We start from the raw sequence: 21581 nt of genomic DNA on the forward strand, positions 1-21581 counted from the left end.
CCCAGCCAGCGAGAGGGAGCAGGTCCCACTCCCTGCCCCAGCCGCTGAATCCCAGACTGAGCTGCAGAGGGATCCCTCCTTGGAGAAGCTGAGGGAACTTGCTGGCCACAGCGCTGCAAACCCCCTTGGGGAAGGCTGCAGGGACAGAGTCCTGCGGGAGAAGGGATTCCTGTACCGGAAATGGGCTCCCCAAGGGGAAGTAGAACTGGGGGGAATCGGGAGGCAGCTGGTGGTACCCCAGGAATCCACAGGGTTCTTCCCGTTCGAGCTGCTGGATGGGAGGAGAGTGAGGGGACCCCTGGACCTGAAGAGGGAGGATTGGGAGAAGGGGAAAGACCCCCGGGGGGATCCCTTCCCTGAGGTGGGAGCCAATCTCCCCATCAGGTGTTCCCCATTCAGAGTCACTGGGAAAGCAGCCCAGATCCTGGAGAGAGAGGTCAAGGACCTGCTGGCTTTAGATGGGATCCAGCCGTTTTACAGCCCATGGGCCTCACCCGTGAGGCTGATCCCAAGGGAGACAGGATGATCTGGTTTTGTGGGGGCTATCAGACACTTAAAGCCATCACAGTGTCCGATGCCGACCCCATGCCTAGGCCTGGGGAGATTCTAGACAAGCTGAGGGGGATGGAGAACTGGGCCCTGGCAGACACTGATAACATGTGCACCTTTAGCCAGACCTGGGAGGAACAGGTGTCCCAGGTGAAGAGGGGGCTGGGCTGCCTCACGGAGGTGGGACTGACGGTAAAAGCTGGAAAGTGCAAGGGGGGACGGCAGAGGTGTTGTGTCTGGGCCACAAGGTGGGGAGCGGCTGCCCCAGCCCAGAGCTGGCCAAGGCCAAGATGGGGGCTCTTAACCAAGAGAGCCCGAACCGCAGCCCAGAGTGTGGGGAGAAGACCCCGTCCCAGTTTGAACCCCGGGTACTGGGGTGGCAAAAGGGTTCAAGCCGCATAAACCTTCCCACCTGCGGCCTGCAAGTGCCATCAAGCACACCCGACCTAAGGGAGGGCGTGAGACTGGACTGTCCTGGTGTAACTCACACCCAGGAATGGGAGAGATGCTGGGGCATCCATGGGAACCTTGGTGGGTTCGAACTTCCCCAGGTCACTGGCTGGAGTGACCTCGCTCAGTCCGGTCTCGAAGGGGGGAGAGATGTGACGAACTGGGAATGTTCTTAATGTTTTCTCTGAATACTGTGTTGGTGCCTCAGTGTCCCCTATACTGTTCTTAATACCTAGGTGGTGGGTTAAGGGCATGTGATTGCTGCAGAGGAAGGGGCCAGTGCCCCTAAATGCCTGACGCTCTGTCTCCTGGCAACTGCTGGCCTGGGCCCCCCCCTGCAAAGGTGCCAGCTGAAGGTGTTGGAGACAAAGGGGTCAGGAGACCCCCTGGCCCGGGACAGGAGCTGAGCAGAGAGGAGGGGCTGGAGGGGGTCAGTCTGGAGCTGGCTGGGGACAAGGAGTGAGGTGCACATGTGGGGGGTCTGGCTCACTGCCCCCCAGAATGGACCCGGCCGAGGGGTCCGGTTCGCTGTATCTTCAAGCTCTGTGTTAGACCCTGTTCCTGTCATCGAATAAACCTCTGTGTCACTGGCTGGCTGAGAGTCACGTCTGACTGCGCAGTGGGGGGGCAGGACCCTGTGGCCCCCACAGGACCCCGCTGGGGCGGACTCGCTGTGAGAAGCGCACGGAGAGGCACATGCTGAATGCTCCAAGGAGAGACCCAGGATGGTGGAAGCTGGCGAAGCTGCTTGCCCTGGGGACAGTCTGCTCCGAGAGAGGAGGCTCCCCAGAGTCCTGCCTGGCTTGGTGGGGAGCAGCTCCAGAGCATCGCCCGGGGACTCCGTGACACACGCACCATCACCCTGTGCACCAATCGCTCCCATGCACCATCACCCGTGCACAACCATCCCTGGCTCCCACTGCCCTGTCCACTATCACCCTGAGCAGCATCTGGGAGGAACTGGGCCTGTTCTGACTGGGAGCTGGAATGCTGAGCGGGGGGGCTGGGAGAACGAGCTGCATTGGGGGATGGGAGACTGGCCACTGAGCAGGTCATGGGAGAACCCAGGAAGGGGGGAGGCCAGGGGACCCCTCTGCCGGGGAAGCTGGACAAAGGCTGGGGAGGGGAGATGCTGGGGAGCGAGGGGGTTTCAGGAGCTGGCTGGGGAATGGAGGGAAGCACAGACGGATCTCTGACCCCCCAAGGGGGCTGTGATGCTCCCGGGACCCCAAGCTGGACGCAGTTGGGGGGGATCCTGTTGTCTGTGCCTGCAAGACCTGTCTGGGACTGTGTTCCTGTCGTCTGAATAAACCTCCTGCTTCCCTGGCTGGCTGAGAGTCGTGGGGAATGGCAGGGAGCCGGGGGTGCAGGGCCCTGACTCCCCCACACTCTGTGACACCATCACCCCCAGCTATCACTGCCCCCAACCACCACAGCCCTGTGCACCATCTCCCCTAACTACCACCATCCCACACACCAACACCAGTGCACAATCATCCCCAGCAACCAGCGGCCCCGCACGTTCCCGCCCCCGTGCACCATTGTCGTAGGAGGATTCGGGGTCCTTGCGCAGGACGGCTATAATAGTGCGGCACGTATTCACTGTACTGAGGGAGGGTTTGGCCGCATCCTGCCAGGCACCGTTCTGAACAGCCCGGGGCCATGGGTCAAATGCCCTGGCCAGGCAGCCTGTGTCCGAGCCCAGAACAGTCCTTATGGCGGATTCTGGTCCCCTTGGCTTTTAGGAGGAGTTTTCATGACAGGATCTGCTCTAAGGTCTTGTTCCTTATCTGCTTTGCAAAGGAAGCTGGGCGAGGTTCTTCGCAGTAACCAGCTCCCCGCTTCTACGGCAATCCTGGGGGGGTCTCTGCTTTGGGGAGTAAAGGACGTGTGCAGTGGGAACCATCACCAGTGTCCGGACGGTCAGGAAGACGGGAAACCAGCAGGAAACCCCCCCGGTGTCCGAGGCTAAAGCATTAGCAGCATTGAGACCCCCGAGGTGAGGCAACCCCCCCCCCCGCACCCCAAAGGCGAGAGAGAGGAGAGAACAGCGGAAAGCCCCGAGATTAACCCCCCGGAAGGACCAACGGTCACAGAAGGACATTGCAAAACTCTGCGTTCAGGCCTGCAAAGCCTCAGAGCATTAGCGCTCGGCCAGAGCCCAGCTCCTCCCTGCCTGGGAACTGAGACGATCTGCAGGACGTGTGTGTGCGTGTGTGCACGTGTGCGCACATATGTGTTCATGTGCATGTGCATGCACGTGTGTGCATGTGCACATGCGTGTGTGCACATGTCTGTGTGTGTGAGTGCATGCAGATGCACAGGCTGTTGCATTTTCAATAAACACGGCGTGTTGCCTTTTCCCTGAAAAGATCCCGTGTGCTTCTTGTAAGCATAACACCATCACCAGTGCACAACCAGCCTGGCTACCACCACACTGCACTCAACCACCTCCATGCACCATCGCCAGTGCACAATCAACCTGGTTACCACTGCCCTGCGCACAACTGCCCCCATGCACCACCCCCCTGGCTACCTGCACCCCTTCCACAACTACCTCTATGCACCATTGCCCTCGTGCACCACCAGTGCACAACCATCCCTGGCTACCACCGCCCTGCGCACAACTGCCTCTGTGCACCATCGCCCCCGTGCACCATCACCAGTACACAACCAACCCGGCTACCACCGCCCTGTGCACAACTGCACCCATGCACCATCACCCCTGTGCACCACCAGCCCCAGCTACCACCGCCCTGCACACAACTGCCTCCGGGCACATCACCCCCGTGCACTATCACCAGTGCACAACCATCCCTGGCTACCACCGCCCTGCGCACAACTGCCTCTGTGCACCATCGCCCCCGTGCACCATCACCAGTACACAACCAACCCGGCTACCACCGCCCTGTGCACAACTGCACCCATGCACCATCGCCCCTGTGCACCACCATCCCCAGCTACCACCGCCCTGCACACAACTGCCTCCGGGCACATCACCCCCGTGCACTATCACCAGTGCACAACCATCCCTGGCTACCACCATCCTGCACACAACCACCTCCGTGCACCATCACCCCCAACTATCACTGCCCCATGCACAACTGCCTCTGAGCACCATCACCAGTGCACAACCAAACCCGGCTACCACTGCCCCACGCACAGCTGCCTCCATGCACCATCGCCCCGGCTACGATCGCCTTGCACACCCTTGTCTCACCCCCACATAGTCACCCGAGGGCCCCACACACCTGCTCTGACACACCTGTGTCCCCAGGAGCTGCCACCACCTCCACAAACATGTGGGAGGCCCTTAAGTGCCACCTCCTGGACCTTGGCAGGCAGCATGAGCAGCCCCCCCCCCCAACCGAAGAGCAAGTGAACAGGGCGCACATGGCAACGGAGGATTGAACCCAGGAGTCCGGGCTCCCAGCACCCCCACCGTCTCCTCTTACCTCTCCAGGGATCTGTGGTAGCCAAGCCGGCAGCAGTTTTTGTTGCAGGGGGAGAAAGAGAGAGTGAGAGAGAGAGACCCCCCCAACCAGGCAGCAGGGGTGGCAGCGGGGGGGGCAGGTTAAGCAGAGGCCACTAGATCCAACCCCAAACCCCCCCCAATAGAGAGGGTAATTCCGGCCCCCCGCCATGTTCCCCCCAATGGGGGGGCTTCTGGGGTATGGGGTGAGGTGGAAACCCCTCTGCCCTGCCCCTCCCACCCCTACAGCCCCCTTCCCCAGCCCCTTCCCCTCCCCCTGCCCTGCCCCCCACTCACCTGTACTCCCCAAACGTCTCATCCTTCATGGGTCGGGCTTCAGAGTCGACCTGTATGTCCTCCTTGTCCTTCACTGGGGGGGGAGGAGTTAGTTGGGGGGGCAGGAGCCAAGGGGGACAACTGGGTTTTGGGGGGCAGGGCTGCTCGGGGACCCTGGAGTGCAGAGGATGACTGGGATCACTCCCTGGGAGGTGGGGCTCCTGGTGGAGTGGGGAATTGGGGGGCCAGGGATCAAGGTGCGGGACTGGGGAGCTGGGGGCAGGGATCATCGCTCTAGGGTGGGGGCAGGGAGCCGAGGGTGGGGGTGGGCGTGGGGCTGGTGCTCAGAGCTCTGGGGGCAGGGCTGGGAGTCCCACGGGCTGATTTCGGGGCAGGGGGCAGGGCTGGGGAGCCGGGGTGGAGTCAGGTGCCTGGGGTGGGGCTGAGGGCTCCGGGGGTGGGGGCTCAGCCAGGGGGCGGGGGGCAGGGCCCAGGGATGTGGGGGCGGGGCCAGGGAGTTGAAGGCGGGGCCGATGGTTCTGAGGGTGGGGCCAGGGGGCTGGGGCGGGGCTCAGAGCTCCAGGGGCGGGGGCCCAGGGCTCCAGGGGTGGGGACAGGGAATTGGAGGCGGGGCCAATGCTCTAGGGGAGGGACCAGGGAGCAGGGGGCAGGGCTCAGAGTTCCAGGGGCGGGGCCCAGGGCTCTGGGGGCGGGACCAGGAGCCGGGGCGGGGCTTGGTGCTCCGGGGGCGGGGCCTCACCCGAGTACTTTCCGCCCTTGCTCCGTTTGACGAAGCAGAGGATGAGCAGCAGCAGCAGCAGCAGCACCACGGCGCAGATGAAGCCGATGAACCAGCCCTCCGTGGCAAAGCTGCGCTGGTCGGTCGTCAGCACTGGGGGGGCAGAGCGACGGGGGGCGTTACCCAGGGACCCCGCGCCGGGCCCCAGGACACGGGGGGATGAAGCCTGGGTGTGCCTCAGTTTCCCCCGCCTGCTGCATTGTTCCCCAGAGGGGGTGGGGTCCAGCCAGTCTCAGGCCGGGTGGGGCAAATGGCTCCCAGCTGCCCTGGCCCTGCCAGCCATGGGGCATGGGTGGGAACATGGTGTGGGGCAGGGGGCGAGCTCGAGGAGGGCAGCCCCACTCCTGGGTGTGACGTTATTGGTATAAACTGGGACCATACAGAACATGGTTTGCAAGTGGCACCAAATCCTATGTAAAGGGGGTCATATCAGGTGTCTAGGAGCAGGTTCTGGGTTGCTGGTTAGGATGAAGCTGTCTGTGTGTCTGTAGCATTGTGTAGTTGAAGTTAGTATTGGCTCTATACTGTCTGTATTTCAGACTTGTGCTGTGTTACTGGGTGACACCCCAGACAAGCTGGTGTTAGCTCTGCCTAGCCTGCTTGATGGGCCATTAAGGACCATCGGCTACACAACTGACCCATTGAGAGGAGGCAGATCCGCCTTGTGACTCAGCAGGGTGTGCAGGGACTGGCCCATGTGACTCCAGACTCCATGTTGCTGTAATTTTCCACAGTGAGAACCAAGAAGTGTTCTTACACCTGGAAGAGCCTATCTAAGGCTGATGCCTCATCTCCATCTGGTCTTCAACCTGCTTCCTACCTCTGGAGGGACTTTGCTACAAGCTGAAGCTCTGAACAAAGGACTGAACGACCCGTCCCAGCGGGGCATGTTCTCCAGAGACTTGATTTGAACCTGCAGTTTACTCCATCCCTGCTACAAGCCTGAACTAAGAACTTTGCCATCGCTGTATGGAATTGATTCCATGTCACCAATTCTAGCTCCGTCTGGATCTTTTCCCTTTTATGACTAAACCTTTCGATTTTAGATTCTAGAGGGTTGGCACCAGCGGGATTGGGGGTAAGATCTGATGTGTGTATTGACCTGGGTCTGGGGCCTGATTCTTTGGGATCGAGAGAACCTTGGTCCTTTCCTGGGGTGTTGGGTTTCATACCCATCCATCCCCTGCCGAGTGGCGCAGGTGGGGGCACTGGGAGACTGGAGTGTCTGAGGGAACCGTGTGTGTGACTCGTGGTTAGCCAGGGGGGTGAGACCCAAGTCCTCTGGGTCTGGCTGGTCGGTGCCGTAGAGGTGGAAAACCCCAGCCTAGGGCTGTAATTGCCCTGTTTAAACGATTGGTCCTGAACTGGCACCTCAGTTGGGTCCCGCCAGAACCGCTTCGCCACAGCGGGGATCTGGGACATGTGGCCCCTGTGGGGTGGGGCCGGGGCCGGTGCAACCATTTAGGCGACCTAGGCGGTTGCCTAGGGCGCTGAGATTTGGCGCCCCCCAATTTTTTTTTAAATGGTTGAGCAGCCACTGCTGCTGGGACGGAGAGGGAGTCTGAGCTGCCAGCGGCAGGCAGCAGTCCGGGGGTCCCCTGGGTCAGGGCGCCGACGCAGCAGCCGGCAGCCCGGGGGGTCCCCTGGGTCAGGGCGCCGACGCGGCAGCCGGCAGCCCGGGGGGTCCCCTGGGTCAGGGCGCCGACGCGGCAGCCGGCAGCCCGGGGGGTCCCCTGGGTCAGGGCGCCGACGCGGCAGCCGGCAGCCCGGGGGGGTCCCCTGGGTCAGGGCGCCGACGCGGCAGCCAGCAGCCCGGGGTGTCCCCTGGGTCAGGGCGCCGACGCGGCAGCCGGCAGCCCGGGGGGGTCCCCTGGGTCAGGGCGCCGACGCGGCAGCCGGCAGCCCGGGGGGTCCCCTGGGTCAGGGCGCCGACGCGGCAGCCGGCAGCCCGGGGGGTCCCCTGGGTCAGGGCGCCGACGCGGCAGCCGGCAGCCCGGGGGGTCCCCTGGGTCAGGGCGCCGACGCGGCAGCTGGCAGCCCAGGGTGTCTGGAGGGGGCGGCAGGCAGCTCCAGTGGAGCTGCCACAGTGGTGCCTGCAGAGAGTCGGCTGCTCGTGCGGCTCCGGTGGATCTCCTGCAGACACCACTGCGGCAGCTCCACCGGAGCCGCGGAGCACTGGACCCTCCGCAGGCACCACTGCGGCAGCTCCACCGGAGCCGCGGAGCACCGGACCCTCCGCAGGCACCACTGCGGCAGCTCCACCGGAGCCGCGGAGCACCGGACCCTCCGCAGGCACCACTGCGGCAGCTCCACCGGAGCTGCGGCGCACCGGACCCTCCGCAGGCACCACTGCGGCAGCTCCACCGGAGCCGCGGAGCACCGGACCCTGCGCAGGCACCACTGCGGCAGCTCCACCGGAGCCGCGGAGCACCGGACCCTCCGCAGGCACCACTGCGGCAGCTCCACCGGAGCCGCGGAGCACCGGACCCTCCGCAGGCACCACTGCGGCAGCTCCACCGGAGCCGCGGAGCACCGGACCCTCCGCAGGCACCACTGCGGCAGCTCCACCGGAGCCGCGGCGCACCGGACCCTCCGCAGGCACCACTGCGGCAGCTCCACCGGAGCCGCGGAGCACCGGACCCTCCGCAGGCACCACTGCGGCAGCTCCACCGGAGCCGTGGAGCACCGGACCCTCCGCAGGCACCACTGCGGCAGCTCCACCGGAGCCGCGGAGCACCGGACCCTCCGCAGGCACCACTGCGGCAGCTCCACCGGAGCCGCGGAGCACCGGACCCTCCGCAGGCACCACTGCGGCAGCTCCACCGGAGCCGCGGAGCACCGGACCCTCCGCAGGCACCACTGCGGCAGCTCCACCGGAGCTGCGGAGCACCGGACCCTGCGCAGGCACCACTGCGGCAGCTCCACCGGAGCCGCGGAGCACCGGACCCTCCGCAGGCACCACTGCGGCAGCTCCACCGGAGCCGCGGAGCACCGGACCCTCCGCAGGCACCACTGCGGCAGCTCCACCGGAGCCGCGGAGCACCGGACCCTCCGCAGGCACCACTGCGGCAGCTCCACCGGAGCCGCAGAGCACCAGACCCTCCGCAGGCACCACTGCGGCAGCTCCACCGGAGCCGCGGAGCACCGGACCCTCCGCAGGCACCACTGCGGCAGTGGAGCTGCCTACCTGCCCAATCAGGGCATAGTGGGGGGTGAGGGGAGGGTTGAAGTATGGCTGTTTGGAATGGTCAGGGTCCCCCTTGGAAATGCTAACAAGCTCATTCAGCGAAGTTTGGATGTACTTGATACATGCTATTCGGTCGTCTGTTAGGCATCAAGCAGATAATTTAAGAGTAAATGTCTTTTTGTTTGAAGTACCAGGGGACACTAATCTGTCCATTGCCCCCTCCCTCCTGTGTTACTGCTTGAAGCAGAATCCTGGGTAACAGTAATGGGGATGCTGGTAAAACCTGTTAAAATATTTCCCCTTTATAATGCCACATTTTTAATACAGTTTTAAGATGAGATGCCATAATTTCAAGGCATCGATTTCCCCGTTTGGACAATTAAATTGCAATTGTCGGCATGAACATCATTTTAAAGCTGGGTTTTGAAAATCTAATTTAACTTCAAAAATGAATGGCCAAAAGACGGGCACGTGAAGGAAGGTAAAAGTAATGAACCGAGGGTCTAGCATTGACTCCCAACACCGCAGAAGGGCTGAGGGATTTCCAAAGAACTCCGACCCCACTACCGTGTGTCATTCCAGCGGGAGAAGATAGTTACTGCAGATAATAGATAACGAGTTACCTGGGTTGGAAATAGATCTTTGCGGAAGGGAAAGCAGGAAACTTGTCTGTCTGATTACAGAATTATTTTGCTTCTGGATCCATTAAAATCATAACCGAGTTTTTGGGGGAGGGGATGTGGGGAAGAAACTCATTTCTCTACTAGGTTTGTTCATAGGCAGCTGAAAAGAGAAGTTAACCGGCTTTGCACAGAGCTGAACCCTAAAGGTCTCTCCTCCCTCCTGCTCTGCTCTGACCCCCCTGGGCTATTCCAAGTTAACTGTCATCGAATTGCCCAGCAAAGGAAGAGATAGTGGCAGCAATTAGACATAGCCCCACCAGTTCAGGAGTCATTAACACAGTACAAAGATATGCTGCCTGCTTTCCGGGCCCCCAGGCCTAACGAGGGACTGGGGGCAAGAGGAGCAGGGCGGGGTGAGCCCCCAGGGAGTGAGCCGCAGAGAGCCAGTGCCCAGGGGGCTGACAGGGCAAGGGGCTGCCGGGGCGTCCCCACTGCTATTTAAAATGCAGATCCCGCAGTGGTACCTCTCCATGGGACAGAGCCGGTTCCTCTCAGCAGCATCTGTCCAACAGCTCTTCCTTCTGCAGCTGCTCTTTGTGCTCCAGCTCCAGCCATGGCAGCTGAACCCCCTGTCCTGACTGCAGCCAACCCCTCATCCCCTGCCCTGCCCGCAGCCACCCCTCCTGCACCCCCTGCCCTGTATCCAGCCACCCCCTCATCCCCTGCCCTGCCTCCAGCCAGCCCCTCACCCCCTGCCCTGCCCGCAGCCACCCCTCCTGCACCCCCTGCCCTGTATCCAGCCAACCCCTCATCCCCTGCCCTGCCTCCAGTGAGCCCCACACCCCTTCCCTGCCCGCAGCCACCCCTCCTGCACCCCCTGCCCTGTATCCAGCCAACCCCTCATCCCCTGCCCTGCCTCCTGCCAGCCCCTCACCCCTGTATCCAGCCAGCCCCTCACCCCTGTATCCAGCCAGCCCCTCACCCCTGTATTCAGCCAGCCCCACACCCCTGTATCCAGCCACCCCCTCATCCCCTGCCCTGCCTGCAGCCAGCCCCTCACCCCCTGCCCTGCCCGCAGCCACCCCTCCTGCACCCCCTGCCCTGTATCCAGCCACCCCCTCATCCCCTGCCCTGCCCGCAGCCACCCCTCCTGCACCCCCTGCCCTGTATCCAGCCAACCCCTCATCCCCTGCCCTGCCTCCTGCCAGCCCCTCACCCCTGTATCCAGCCAGCCCCTCACCCCTGTATCCAGCCACCCCCTCATCCCCTGCCCTGCCTGCAGCCAGCCCCTCACCCCCTGCCTACAACCAGCCCCACACCCCCTGTCCTGACTGCAGCCAGCCCCTCACTCCCTGTCCTGCCTCCAGCCAGCCCCTCATCCCCTGCCCTGTATCCAGCCAGCCCCTCACCCCCTGCCCTGCCTGCAGCCACCCCTCCTGCACCCCCTGCCCTGTATCCAGCCAGCCCCTCACCCCCTGCCCTGCCCACAGCCAGCCCCTCACCCCCTGCCCTGTATCCAGCCAGCCCCTCACCCCCTGCCCTGCCTCCAGCCAACCCCTCATCCCCTGCCCTGCCCGCAGCCACCCCTCCTGCACCCCCTGCCCTGCCTCCAGCCAGCCCCACACCCCCTGCCCTGTATCCAGCCAGCCCCTCATCCCCTGCCCTGCCTCCAGCCAGCCCCACACCCCCTGCCCTGTATCCAGCCAGCCCCTCACCCCCTGCCCTGCCTCCAGCCAGCCCCTCACCCCCTGCCCTGCCTCCAGCCAGCCCCTCATCCCCTGCCCTGTATCCAGCCAGCCCCACACCCCCTGCCCTGCCCGCAGCCACCCCTCCTGCACCCCCTGCCCTGCCTCCAGCCAGCTCCACACCTCTTCCCCTGCCTCCAGCCAGCCCCTCACCCCCTGCCCTGCCTGCAGCCACCCCTCCTGCACCCCCTGCCCTGTATCCAGCCAACCCCTCATCCCCTGCCCTGCCTCCAGTGAGCCCCACACCCCTTCCCTGCCCGCAGCCACCCCTCCTGCACCCCCTGCCCTGTATCCAGCCAACCCCTCATCCCCTGCCCTGCCTCCTGCCAGCCCCTCACCCCTGTATCCAGCCAGCCCCTCACCCCTGTATCCAGCCAGCCCCTCACCCCTGTATTCAGCCAGCCCCACACCCCTGTATCCAGCCACCCCCTCATCCCCTGCCCTGCCTGCAGCCAGCCCCTCACCCCCTGCCCTGCCCGCAGCCACCCCTCCTGCACCCCCTGCCCTGTATCCAGCCAACCCCTCATCCCCTGCCCTGCCTCCTGCCAGCCCCTCACCCCTGTATCCAGCCAGCCCCTCACCCCTGTATCCAGCCAGCCCCTCACCCCTGTATCCAGCCAACCCCTCATCCCCTGCCCTGCCTCCTGCCAGCCCCTCACCCCTGTATCCAGCCAGCCCCTCACCCCTGTATCCAGCCAGCCCCTCACCCCTGTATTCAGCCAGCCCCACACCCCTGTATCCAGCCACCCCCTCATCCCCTGCCCTGCCTGCAGCCAGCCCCTCACCCCCTGCCTACAACCAGCCCCACACCCCCTGTCCTGACTGCAGCCAGCCCCTCACCCCCTGTCCTGCCTCCAGCCAGCCCCTCACCCCCTGCCCTGCCTCCAGCCAACCCCTCATCCCCTGCCCTGCCTCCAGCCAGCCCCACACCCCCTGCCCTGCCCGCAGCCAGCCCCTCACCCCCTGCCTCCAGCCAACCCCTCATCCCCTGCCCTGCCCGCAGCCACCCCTCCTGCACCCCCTGCCCTGTATCCAGCCAGCCCCTCATCCCCTGCCCTGTATCCAGCCAGCCCCTCACCCCCTGCCCTGCCTCCAGCCAGCCCCTCACCCCCTGCCCTGTATCCAGCCAGCCCCTCATCCCCTGCCCTGCCTCCAGCCAGCCCCACACCCCCTGCCCTGTATCCAGCCAGCCCCTCACCCCCTGCCCTGCCTCCAGCCAGCCCCTCACCCCCTGCCCTGCCCGCAGCCACCCCTCCTGCACCCCCTGCCCTGCCTCCAGCCAGCCCCACACCCCCTGCCCTGTATCCAGCCAGCCCCTCATCCCCTGCCCTGTATCCAGCCAACCCCTCACCCCCTGCCCTGCCTCCAGCCAGCCCCTCACCCCCTGCCCTGCCTCCAGCCAGCCCCACACCCCCTGCCCTGCCTCCAGCCAGCCCCTCACCCCCTGCCCTGCCTCCAGCCAGCCCCACACCCCCTGCCTCCAGCCAGCCCCTCACCCCCTGCCCGCAGCCACCCCTCCTGCACCCCCTGCCCTGCCTCCAGCCAGCCCCTCACCCCCTGCCCTGTATCCAGCCAACCCCTCATCCCCTGCCCTGTCTCTAGCCAGCCCCACACCCTGTCAGGTTATTCCATTATTTTCATTAAATATGTAGGCTAAATAATGAAATTAATAAATCTTCAAGCCGAATGAATATGTATTAATTCTAATGAACAATGCCACATTATGCAGTATTCATTTTGCAAAGTTTATAACAAGCAATGCTCTGGGGGGAGGGGTGGGGGCAGAGGGTGCAAAATATCCTTGCACCGGCCCTGGGTGGGGCAGCGACCAAGCATGGAGGACCCTGGTCCCCCCAGGGAGCCGCGGGGCGGGGGGACGGGGATGGGGGCCCCTGCCCCCCGGGCTCTCACTCACGCTTGCCGTTGGTCTCCACCTCGCTCTCCCAGAAGGAGACGTTCCCCCCCGAGGGGTCGCGCCCCACGAACTGGACGCGGTAGGAAGTGCCGGGCTGCAGGTGGAGGAGCCGGTAGGAGCCGTGGGTGGAGTTGGCCTGGCCGGACGTGCGCCAGGGCTCGGCCACTGGGGGGCAGCGGGAGGGGGGTTACGAGTGGTGCCCCCCCCCACAGGGGACCAGGCCCTGGACCCCATTCCCTGCCCCCGAGAGCCAGCCAGCCCCCCCCCCCCTGGGCCAGTGGGCCCTTCCCATCCCCCCAGAGGCAGCCAGCCCCCCCCCCCGGGCCAGCGGCCCCTTCCCATCCCCCCAGAGCCATCCAGGCCCCCCCCCCCGGGCCAGTGGCCCCTTCCCATCCCCCCAGAGCCAGCCAGCCCCCCCCCCAGGGCCAGTGGGCCCTTCCCATCCCCCGAGCCAGCCAGCAACCCCCCCCCTGGGCCAGTGGCCCCTTCCCATCCCCCCAGAGCCAGCCAGCCCCCCCCCCGGGCCAGTGGCCCCTTCCCATCCCCCCAGAGCCAGCCAGGCCCCCCCCCAGGGCCAGTGGCCCCTTTCCATCCCCGCAGAGCCAGCCAGCCCCCCCCCGGGCCAGCGGCCCCTTCCCATCCCCCCAGAGCCAGCCAGCCCCCCCCCCCCAGGGCCAGTGGCCCCTTTCCATCCCTGCAGCCAGCCAGCCCCACCCCCCCAGGGCCAGCGGCCCCTTCCCATCCCCGCAGGCAACCAGCCCCCCCCCAGGGCCAGCGGCCCCTTCCCATCCCCCCAGAGCCAGCCAGGCCCCCCCGCCCCGGGCCAGTGGCCCCTTTCCATCCCTGCAGGCAACCTGCCCCCCCCCCCAGGGCCAGTGGCCCCTTCCCATCCCCCCAGAGCCAGCCAGCCCCCCCCCGGGCCAGCGGCCCCTTCCCATCCCCCCAGAGCCAGCCAGCCACACCCCCCCCCCAGGGCCAGTGGCCCCTTTCCATCCCTGCAGCCAGCCAGCCCCCCCCCAGGGCCAGTGGCCCCTTCCCATCCCGCCAGAGCCAGCCAGCCCCCCCCCTGGGCCAGCAGCCCCTTCCCATCCCCCCAGAGCCAGCCAGGCCCCCCCGCCCCGGGCCAGCGGCCCCTTCCCATCCCCCCAGAGCCAGCCAGGCCCCCCCGCCCCGGGCCAGTGGCCCCTTTCCATCCCCGCAGGCAACCAGCCCCCCCCCCAGGGCCAGTGGCCCCTTCCCATCCCCCCAGAGCCAGCCAGCCCCCCCCCCCAGGCCTGAGACGGGACAGGCCCCCGCCAGCCCGGCTCTTACTGGATTTGCTCTTGAAGTGGATTTCGAACTCCACGCTGGCCTGGGGCCGGCTCGGGACCCAGGTGAAGACGGTGAAATCGGGCCCCACCAGTGAGACGCTGATGTTCTCCAAAGTGGGGAGCACTGGGGGGCGGAGTACACAAGGGGGGATTAACCCTTGTAGGTCAGATCCAGAGACTGGGGAACTGCCTGCCACCGTGGGGCAGGCACGCTGGGGATTTCAGGGCCGGGGGGCAGGCATGGGTCTGGCCCCACCCCAGGGTTGTGGGAGAAGCAGTGCCCCCCCGCACCCCCTTACCTGGCTCGGGCACGGTGCTGCCCTCCTGCACCAGCGGCTCGCCCTGGCCAGCCCGGGTCAGCGCCCGCAGCTGGAACCGGTACCAGGCCCGCGGGTCCAGCCGGGCCAGCGTCCCGTTCAGCTGGGAGATGGGGAAGGAGATTTCGTGCAGGGGGCCCAGCTCCGACCCGTTCACTGGGGGGGCAAGTGGGGGTTAATGCCCAGCTGGCCCATCTCCCCCCGCCCCCTGTCCTGCAGCCAGCCCCCCTCTGCCCTCACTCTGCTCCCCTCCTGCCCCCCAGCCAGCCCCCCTCTGCCCTCCAGCCAGGCCCCCTCCTGCCCCCTGCCCTCACTCTGCTCCCCTCCTGCCCCCCTCTGCCCTCCAGCCAGCCCCCCTCCTGCCCCGCGTCCCACTCTGCTCCCCTCCTGCCCCCCAGCCAGCCCCCCTCTGCCCAGCCCCCCCTCTGCCCTCCAGCCAGGCCCCCTCCTGCCCCCTGCCCTCACTCTGCTCCCCTCCTGCCCCCCTCTGCCCTCCAGCCAGGCCCCCTCCTGCTCCCTGTCCCCACTCTGCTCCCCTCCTGCCCCCCCTCTGCCCTCCAGCCAGCCCCCCTCCTGCCCCGCGTCCCACTCTGCTCCCCTCCTGCCCCCCAGCCAGCCCCCCTCTGCCCTCCAGCCAGGCCCCCTCCTGCCCCCTGTCCCCACTCTGCTCCCCTCCTGCCCCCCTCTGCCCTCCAGCCAGGCCCCCTCCTGCTCCCTGTCCCCACTCTGCTCCCCTCCTGCCCCCCCTCTGCCCTCCAGCCAGCCCCCCTCCTGCCCCGCGTCCCACTCTGCTCCCCTCCTGCCCCCCAGCCAGCCCCCCTCTGCCCTCCAGCCAGGCCCCCTCCTGCCCCCTGTCCCCACTCTGCTCCCCTCCTGCCCCCCCACTCTGCCCTCCAGCCAGGCCCCCTCCTGCCCCGCGTCCCACTCTGCTCCCCTCCTGCCCCCCAGCCAGCCCCCTTCTGCCCAGCCCCCCCTCTGCCCTCCAGCCAGGCCCCCTCCTGCTCCCTGTCCCCACTCTGCTCCCCTCCTGCCCCCCCTCTGCCCTCCAGCCAGCCCCCCTCCTGCCCCCCGCCCCACTCTGCTCCCCTCCTGCCCCCCAGCCAGCCCCCCTCTGCCCCTCCCCCCCACCCTCCAGCCAGGCCCCCTCCTGCCCCTGTCCCCACTCTGCTCCCCTCCTGCCCCCCCTCTGCCCTCCAGCCAGCCCCCCTCCTGCCCCCCACCCCACTCTGCTCCCCTCCTGCCCCCCAGCCAGCCCCCCTCTGCCCCTCCCCCCCGCCCTCCAGCCAGGCCCCCTCCTGCCCCCTGTCCCCACTCTGCTCCCCTCCTGCCCCCCCTCTGCCCTCCAGCCAGCCCCCCTCCTGCCCCCCACCCCACTCTGCTCCCCTCCTGCCCCCCAGCCAGCCCCCCTCTGCCCCTCCCCCCCGCCCTCCAGCCAGGCCCCCTCCTGCCCCCTGTCCCCACTCTGCTCCCCTCCTGCCCCCCTCTTCCCCTCCCCCACTCTGCCCTCCAACCAGCCCCCCTCCTGCCCCCCGCCCCTACTCTGCTCCCCTCCTTCCCCCCAGCCAGCCCCCCTCTGCCCTCACTCTGCTCCCCTCCTGCCCCCCAGCCAGCCCCCTCTGCCCTCACTCTGCTCACCTCCTGCCCCCCAGCCAGCCCCCCTCTACCCCTCCCCCCCTCTGCCCTCCAGCCAGGCCCCCTCCTGCCCCCCGCCCCACTCTGCTCCCCTCCTGCCCCCCAGCCAGCCCCCCTCTGCCCCTCCCCCTCTGCCCTCCAGCCAGCCCCCCTCCTGCCCCCTGTCCCCACTCTGCTCCCCTCCTGCCCCCTCTGCCCCTCCCCCCACTTTGCCCCCCAGTCAGTCCCCCTCCTGCCCCCTGCCCCCACTCTGCTCCCCTCCTGCCCCACTCTGTCCCTCCCCCCACTCTGCCCTCCAGCCAGCCCCCCTCCTTCCCCCTGCCCTCACTCTGCCCCCCTCAGTCCCTTCCCGCCCCCTGCCCCGCAGACAGCCCCCCTCCTGCTCAGCCCCCTCTCTGTCCCGCAGCCAGATCCCCTCCCACCCCCTGCCCCACGCATCCCCCCTCCCACCCTCTGCCCCGCAGACAGACCCCCCTGCACCTCACCCAGCCCCCCCATCCTGCACCCCTGTCCTGCACCTGCCCAATGGCCAGCCCCCCCCACCCATAGCTTCCCCTGTTCCACCCTTTGTGCCCCCCAGCCCAGCGCCCCCTGGACTCACCCTGCTGGTACTGCAGCAGGTACTCGGTCAGCGCCCCGTTGGGGAACTGGGGGGCCGTCCACTCCAGAGCCAGCACCGTGTCCGACACCCGCTCCAGGAGCAGCGAGCTGGGGGGGCTGGGCACTGGGGGGCAGAGAGAGGGTGGGAGCCGGGGGAGTGTTACCGACACTGGCTGCATCGGCTGGGGGGGTGTCTCGGGGGGTCTGCATTTGAGGCGTGACACCCGAGTGTAAACTGAGCCGGGAGGGGGCTGGGGTCAGGTGACACCGTCTGCCTGGGACACCGGACCCAGACTGGAGGAGGGGCCGGGGGGGTCAGTGTGGGGCTGGCTGGGGAGATGGGGGGGCTGGGGTCAGGTGACACCGTCTGCCCGGGACACCGGACCCAGGCTGGAGGAGGGGCCGGGGGGGTCGGTGTGGGGCTGGCTGGGGAGATGCGGGGGCTGGGGTCAGGTGACACCGTCTGCCCGGGACACCGGACCCAGGCTGGAGGAGGGGCCGGGGGGGCTGGAGGGGGGACCGGGGGGGTCAGTGTGGGGCTGGCTGGGGACACGGGGGGTCCCTGGGGCCAGGTGACACCGTCTGCCCGGGACACCGGACCCAGACTGGAGGAGGGGCCGGGGGGGCTGGAGGAGGGGCCGGGGGGTCAGTGTGGGGCTGGCTGGGGAGATGGGGGGGCCCAGACCCGGGGTCCGGGCTCCCCACCCCCAGGATGGACCCGGCTGAGGGGTCCCGGTCTCTGGACCCACGAGCTCTGGCTCAGCCCGTGTTCCTGGCTGAGTCGGGGGAATGGCAGGAAGTGGGGGGCAGGGCCCCAACTCCCCCCCCGTGACCCTGTCCTTGGGGGCTGGGAGCTGTTCAGGAGTGGGGGGGGCTCTGGGGGCCAGGGGTTGTCTCACCTCCCTCGGGGGTGCTGAAGTCGATGTCCTCGCTGTGGGGCCCATCGCTGCGTCCGTTAAACACGACCACGTAGAGGCGATACCAGCTCCAGGGGCGCAGGCCCCCCAGCCTGGCCCACGACGCCTCCCCCTCCACCGTCAGCACCAGCGGGGGCGGCTGGGCCCGGGCCTGGCGCCGGCTCCGCTCCCCCACACTGCCCAGCCGCCAGTAAAACACCTGGGGGGGCAGGGTCAGACAGAAGGGCCCCCGAGTGCACCGTGCCCCCGGGCACCCCCGATTCCTGACCGCAGCCCCCCCGAGTGCCCTGTGCCCTCCTGAGTGCCCTGTGCCCCCCGGGCACCCCCAATTCCTGACCGCAGCCCCCCCGAGTGCCCTGTGCCCCAAGTGCCCTGTGCCCCCCGAGCACCCCCGATTCCTGACCGCAGCCCCCCCGAGTGCCTTGTGCCCCCCGAGCACCCCCCACTCCCGACCCGCAGCCCCCCGAGTGCCTTGTGCCCTCCTGAGTGCCCTGTGCCCCCGAGCACCCCTGATTCCCGACCGCAGCCCCCGAGTGCCCTGTGCCCCAAGTGCCCTGTGCCCCCCGAGCACCCCCGATTCCTGACCACAGCCCCCCAAGTGCCCTATGCCCCCCGAGCACCGCCCACTCCCGACCCGCAGCCCCCCTGAGTGCCCTGTGCCCCAAGTGCCCTGTGCCCCCCGAGCACCCCTGATTCCTGACCGAAGCCCCCCAAGTGCCTTGTGCCCCCGAGTGCCCTGTGCCCCCCGAGCACCCCCCACTCCCGACCCGCAGCCCCCCTAGTGCCTTGTGCCCTCCTGAGTGCCCTGTGCCCCCCGAGCACCCCCGATTCCTGACCGCAGCCCCCCTGAGTGCCCTGTGCCCCCCGAGCACCCCTGATTCCCGACCGCAGCCCCCCCGAGTGCCTTGTGCCCTCCTGAGTGCCCTGTGCCCCCGAGCACCCCTGATTCCCGACCGCAGCCCCCCTGAGTGCCTTGTGCCCTCCTGAGTGCCCTGTGCCCCCCGAGCACCCCCGATTCCTGACCGCAGCCCCCCTGAGTGCCCTGTGCCCCCCGAGCACCCCCACTCCCGACCCGCAGCCCCCCCGAGTGCCTTGTGCCCTCCTGAGTGCCCTGTGCCCCCCGAGCACCCCTGACTCCCGACCACAGCCCCCCCGAGTGCCTTGTGCCCTCCTGAGTGCCCTGTGCCCCCCGAGCACCCCCGATTCCTGACTGCAGCCCCCCTGAGTGCCCTGTGCCCCCCGAGCACCCCCCACTCCCGACCCGCAGCCCCCCCTAGTGCCTTGTGCCCTCCTGAGTGCCCTGTGCCCCCCGAGCACCCCTGACTCCTGATCACAGCCCCCCTGAGTGCCTTGTGCCCCCCGAGCACCCCTGATTCCCGACCACAGCCCCCCTGAGTGCCCTGTGCCCCCGAGCACCCCCGATTCCCGACCGCAGCCCCCCCGAGTGCCTTGTGCCCTCCTGAGTGCCCTGTGCCCCCGAGCACCCCTGATTCCCGACCGCAGCCCCCCTGAGTGCCTTGTGCCCCCCGAGCACCCCTGATTCCCGACCACAGCCCCCCCGAGTGCCTTGTGCCCCCCCGAGTGCCCTGTGCCCCCCGAGCACCCCCGATTCCCGATCGCAGCCCCCCCGAGTGCCTTGTGCCCCCCGAGCACCCCCCACTCCCGACCCACAGCCCTCCCGAGTGCCTTGTGCCCTCCTGAGTGCCCTGTGCCCCCCGAGCACCCCTGATTCCTGACCACACACCCCTGAGTGCCCTGTGCCCCAAGTGCCCTGTGCCCCCCGAGCACCCCCGATTCCCGACCGCAGCCCCCCTGAGTGCCTTGTGCCCCCCGAGCACCCCCCACTCCCAACCCACAGCCCTCCCGAGTGCTTTGTGCCCTCCTGAGTGCCCTGTGCCCCCCGAGCACCCCTGATTCCTGACCGAAGCCCCCCGAGTGCCTTGTGCCCTCCTGAGTGCTCTGTGCCCCCCGAGCACCCCCCACTCCCGACCCGCAGCCCCCCCTAGTGCCTTGTGCCCTCCTGAGTGCCCTGTGCCCCCCGAGCACCCCTGATTCCTGACCGAAGCCCCCCGAGTGCCTTGTGCCCCCAAGTGCCCTGTGCCCCCCGAGTACCTCCAACTCCCAACCCGCAGCCCCCGAGTGCCTTGTGCCCCCCAGAGTGCCCTGTGCCCCCAAGTGCCCTGTGCCCCCCGAGCACCCCCGATTCCCGACCGCAGCCCCCCCGAGTGCCTTGTGCCCCCAAGTGCCCTGTGCCCCCCGAGCACCCCCCACTCCCGACCCGCAGCCCCCGAGTGCCTTGTGCCCTCCTGAGTGCCCTGTGCCCCCCAAGCACCCCCGATTCCCGACCGCAGCCCCCCCGAGTGCCTTGTGCCCCCAAGTGCCCTGTGCCCCCCGAGTAACCCCCACTCCCAACCCACAGCCCCCCTGAGTGCCCTGTGCCCCCAAGTGCCCTGTGCCCCCCGAGCACCCCCCACTCCCGACCCGCAGCCCCCCGAGTGCCTTGTGCCCTCCTGAGTGCCCTGTGCCCCCAAGCGCCCCAATTCCTGACCACAGCCCCCCCGAGTGCCTTGTGCCCCCAAGTGCCCTGTGCCCCCTGAGCACCCCCGACTCCCGACCCGCAGCCCCCACGAGTGCCTTGTTCCCTCCTGAGTTCTCTCTTCTCCACGAGCGCCCCCACTCCTGACCCACAACCCCCCAGCGCCTGTGAGCCACATGACCCGAGTGCCCCATGCCCCCACTTCTGACCCACACGCCCCCCCGAGTGCCCCATGCCCCCCACTCCCGACCCGCAGCCCCCGAACGCCCCCTGAGTGCCTCCCACTCCCAGCCCACGGCCCCCCCCAATTACCCTGAACCCCCGGAGGTGACCCCGCAGCTGGTCTCTGTTGGGGAGGGTCCAGCTGACGAGGACGCTGGTACTGTTGAATATTTCCACCCCCACGTTCTCGGGGTTCACCTGGGGCACTGGGGGAGGAACAAACACGTGTAATGTCAGAGCTTCCCCCCAATCCCTTCCCACCACTGCTCCCCCAAGCTGGGGGTCACAGTTCTCCCATTTCCTCTCCCCCATTCCCCAACCCCACCCAGGGGTCACAGCCCCCTCCCCACTCACCATCCTCCCCAGAGTACCCCACCACAGTGGGGGGCTCGGGCCCCTTGCCGATGGGGTTCACGGCCTGCACCTTGATCTCGTAGGGGACAAAGGTGGGGGTCCTTGTTACCAGCAAGGGGGGGCCGCTGACTGTCTCCTCGCTCCAGCCCCCCCCCTTGCCCAGACGCCGCCACTGCACCCGGTAGCTGAGATCGGGGGCGTTCCAGTCCGACCTGTTCAGGGGCTGGGGGAGAAAAGGGGGTGTCAGTGCATGGGGGGGCAAAGCCCCAGGGCCCCCCATTCTCCCACCTGGGTACAATGCACTCCAGCCCCCCCAGCACACAAGGTGAACAAGTGACTGTAACTGCCACATCACACACAGATACAGAGCCTGCAACTACCCCGTAACAGCCACCCACCCGCCGTCAGCTACAACCCAACTACCCCGTAACAGCCACCCACCCGCCGTCAGCTACAACCCAACTACCCCGTAACAGCCACCCACCTGCCGTGAGCTACAATGCAAATACCTCATAACAGCCACCCACCCGCCGTCAGCTACAACCCAACTACCCCGTAACAGCCACCCACCTGCCGTGAGCTACAATGCAAATACCTCATAACAGCCACCCACCCGCCGTCAGCTACAACCCAACTACCCCGTAACAGCCACCCACCCGCCGTCAGCTACAACCCAA

At 67.5% G+C, this 21581-nt stretch overlaps 2 protein-coding genes across 2 annotated transcripts in view; one reads left to right on the forward strand and one right to left on the reverse strand.

The window, feature by feature from the left end:
* The window catches only part of LOC115644004 (neuronal-glial cell adhesion molecule-like), a 34526-nt gene extending 30145 nt beyond the window's left edge, over positions 1-4381 (forward strand). Inside the window, exon 19 of the mRNA XM_030548050.1 lies at positions 3410-4381. Coding sequence (XP_030403910.1) covers positions 3410-4381 — 972 coding nt within the window. The remainder of the gene's footprint in view (positions 1-3409) is intronic.
* Positions 4382-4435: 54 nt separating this feature from the next.
* On the reverse strand, positions 4436-21184 carry LOC115644005 (neuronal-glial cell adhesion molecule-like). Its single transcript, XM_030548051.1, has 10 exons — positions 20905-21184; positions 20641-20756; positions 17775-17991; positions 16877-16999; positions 14626-14799; positions 14328-14450; positions 13017-13181; positions 5508-5639; positions 4769-4841; positions 4436-4466 (listed from the first exon to the last, which is right to left on the reverse strand). Exons 1-10 carry the CDS (start codon positions 21182-21184, stop codon positions 4451-4453), a joined length of 1419 nt encoding a protein of 472 aa, XP_030403911.1. The 3' UTR covers positions 4436-4450.
* Between the last annotated feature and the right edge of the window lie 397 nt (positions 21185-21581).

Source organism: Gopherus evgoodei, unplaced genomic scaffold, assembly GCF_007399415.2.
Source record: "Gopherus evgoodei ecotype Sinaloan lineage unplaced genomic scaffold, rGopEvg1_v1.p scaffold_82_arrow_ctg1, whole genome shotgun sequence".
NCBI lineage: Eukaryota > Metazoa > Chordata > Testudines > Testudinidae > Gopherus > Gopherus evgoodei.